We start from the raw sequence: 1,833 nt of genomic DNA on the forward strand, positions 1-1,833 counted from the left end.
AGAAATATATAGTCAGGGAAGGAGTGTGTAAGAAAAGAGTGTGAAAGAAAAGAGAATAAAAGGGGGAAGGAAGGAGATATATATAATTAGGGAAGGAGTGTGTAAGAAGAGTGTGTGAAAGAAAGGAAAGAGAAGAGAGGAAGGTAGGAGAAAGGGGGGCTCTCGTCCTAGAAATATATAGTCAGGGAAGGAGTGTGTAAGAAAGAGTGTGAAAGGAAAGAGAAGAAAAGGGAGAAGGAAGGAGAGAGATAGAAATATGAAGTTGGGAAGGGGTGCGTAAGAAAAGAGTTTGAAAGAAAAGAGAAGAAAAGGGAGAAGGAAGGAGAGAGAGAGTTAGAAATATGAAGTTGGGGAAGGGGTGCGTAAGAAAAGAGTGTGAAAGGAAGAGAAGAGAGGAAGGTAGGAGAGAAGGGAGCTCTCGTTCAGCCCTGGCGCCGTGCCCTTGCAGGTGTTGGCGAGCACGAATTCCCATTCCTTCTGTTCTGCTCCTGCTGCCTCCCCCTACTGCTGTTAAGCCGTCCCTACATACATTTCTCTTTGTCCTCCTCTGCTCCTACTTCCCGGCACTCTTTCTCTCTGTCAAATCGAAGACATTCTCCAACTCAGCTCTCCTGATAACGCGTAATAAGTAAATAAATAAATAAATGAATGAATAAATAGATAGATAGATAGATAGATAGATAGATAGATAGATAGATAGATAGACAGATAAATAAATAAATGAATAAATAAATAAATAAATAAATGAATAAAAGATCACATAAAAAAACATATGTACCCCACTCTCATCCTCTTCATTATCAGTCTCTTCTGTGCACTCTATATGTCTTCCTTTCGGTTAAAGAAAACTTCAAAGACCTCGACGTCAGAAGCACATGTCAGCTTCATTCCTCTTTTTTTCATAGTTTTGTTCCAGGTTTCTGGTCCATATATCATGGAATGACCGTGCATAGCAAAACACCGTTTTTCTTCTTCTTCTTCTTACGACAACTGATATGCTTATTTGCCGAAAGTGTTTTTCGTAACGTCCTACGTTCCTTTTGCCCCCTAGATTTTTTTATTTATTTGTTTATTTATTTATTTATTTGTAAAAATCATTTTGAATCCTTCGTTCAAATACAGCCAAGGTAACGGAATGTCTTCGCCTGTTATACTCTTTCCTTGCAGAACAACACATCTCTAGCAATTACTTTGCAGAACAACACATCTCTAGCAATTACTTTGCAGAACAACACAGCTCTAGCAATTACTTTGCAGAACAACACACCTCTAGCAATTACTTTGCAGAACAACACATCTCTAGCAATTACTTTGCAGAACAACACATCTCTAGCAATTACTTTGCAGAACAACACACCTCTAGCAATTACTTTGCAGAACAACACAGCTCTAGCAATTACTTTGCAGAACAACACACCTCTAGCAATTACTTTGCAGAACAACACATCTCTAGCAATTACTTTGCAGAACAACACATCTCTAGCAATTACTTTGCAGAACAACACATCTCTAGCAATTACCAACACCTAAATCTCCTCCACTTTTATTCCTAGACCCTATAGCTGACTCTAGCTTGATCTTAAAGAGCTGTGTCGTCTGCATGACACGAAATATTAATTATCTTTCAAGATATGAATTTTTTTTTTTTTTTTTTTTTTTTAACTAATCAAAAGCATAATCGATGAAGCACCTGTCTAAATCTCTCTCTCTCTCTCTCTCTCTCTCTCTCTCTCTCTCTCTCTCTCTCTCTCTCTCTCCCTCTCTCATCTTCTCTCTCTCTCTCTCTCTCCGTTGCTCTTTTACTGAGTATTCTCCCGGCAAATATATAACCAC

The 1,833-nt window shown here is 38.6% G+C and overlaps 1 protein-coding gene across 1 annotated transcript; it reads left to right on the forward strand.

The window, feature by feature from the left end:
* Window positions 1–823: 823 nt before the first annotated feature.
* LOC119575491 lies at window positions 824–1,530 on the forward strand. Its single transcript, XM_037923146.1, has 2 exons — window positions 824–877; window positions 1,168–1,530. The coding sequence occupies exons 1-2, from the start codon at window positions 824–826 to the stop codon at window positions 1,528–1,530; spliced, it is 417 nt and encodes a 138-aa protein (XP_037779074.1).
* Window positions 1,531–1,833: the final 303 nt, after the last annotated feature.

This window comes from Penaeus monodon, chromosome 7 (assembly GCF_015228065.2).
Source record: "Penaeus monodon isolate SGIC_2016 chromosome 7, NSTDA_Pmon_1, whole genome shotgun sequence".
NCBI classification, from domain to species: Eukaryota; Metazoa; Arthropoda; class Malacostraca; order Decapoda; family Penaeidae; genus Penaeus; species Penaeus monodon.

What these genes read in the sequence shown, in the direction of transcription:
- LOC119575491 (XM_037923146.1), top strand. Translation starts at nt 824, where the DNA reads ATGTCTTCCTTTCGGTTAAAGAAAACTTCAAAGACCTCGACGTCAGAA. An exon ending in CCTCGACGTCAGAAGCACAT is followed by an intron (nt 878 to 1,167) that starts GTCAGCTTCATT and finishes CTTTCCTTGCAG; the next exon opens with AACAACACATCTCTAGCAAT.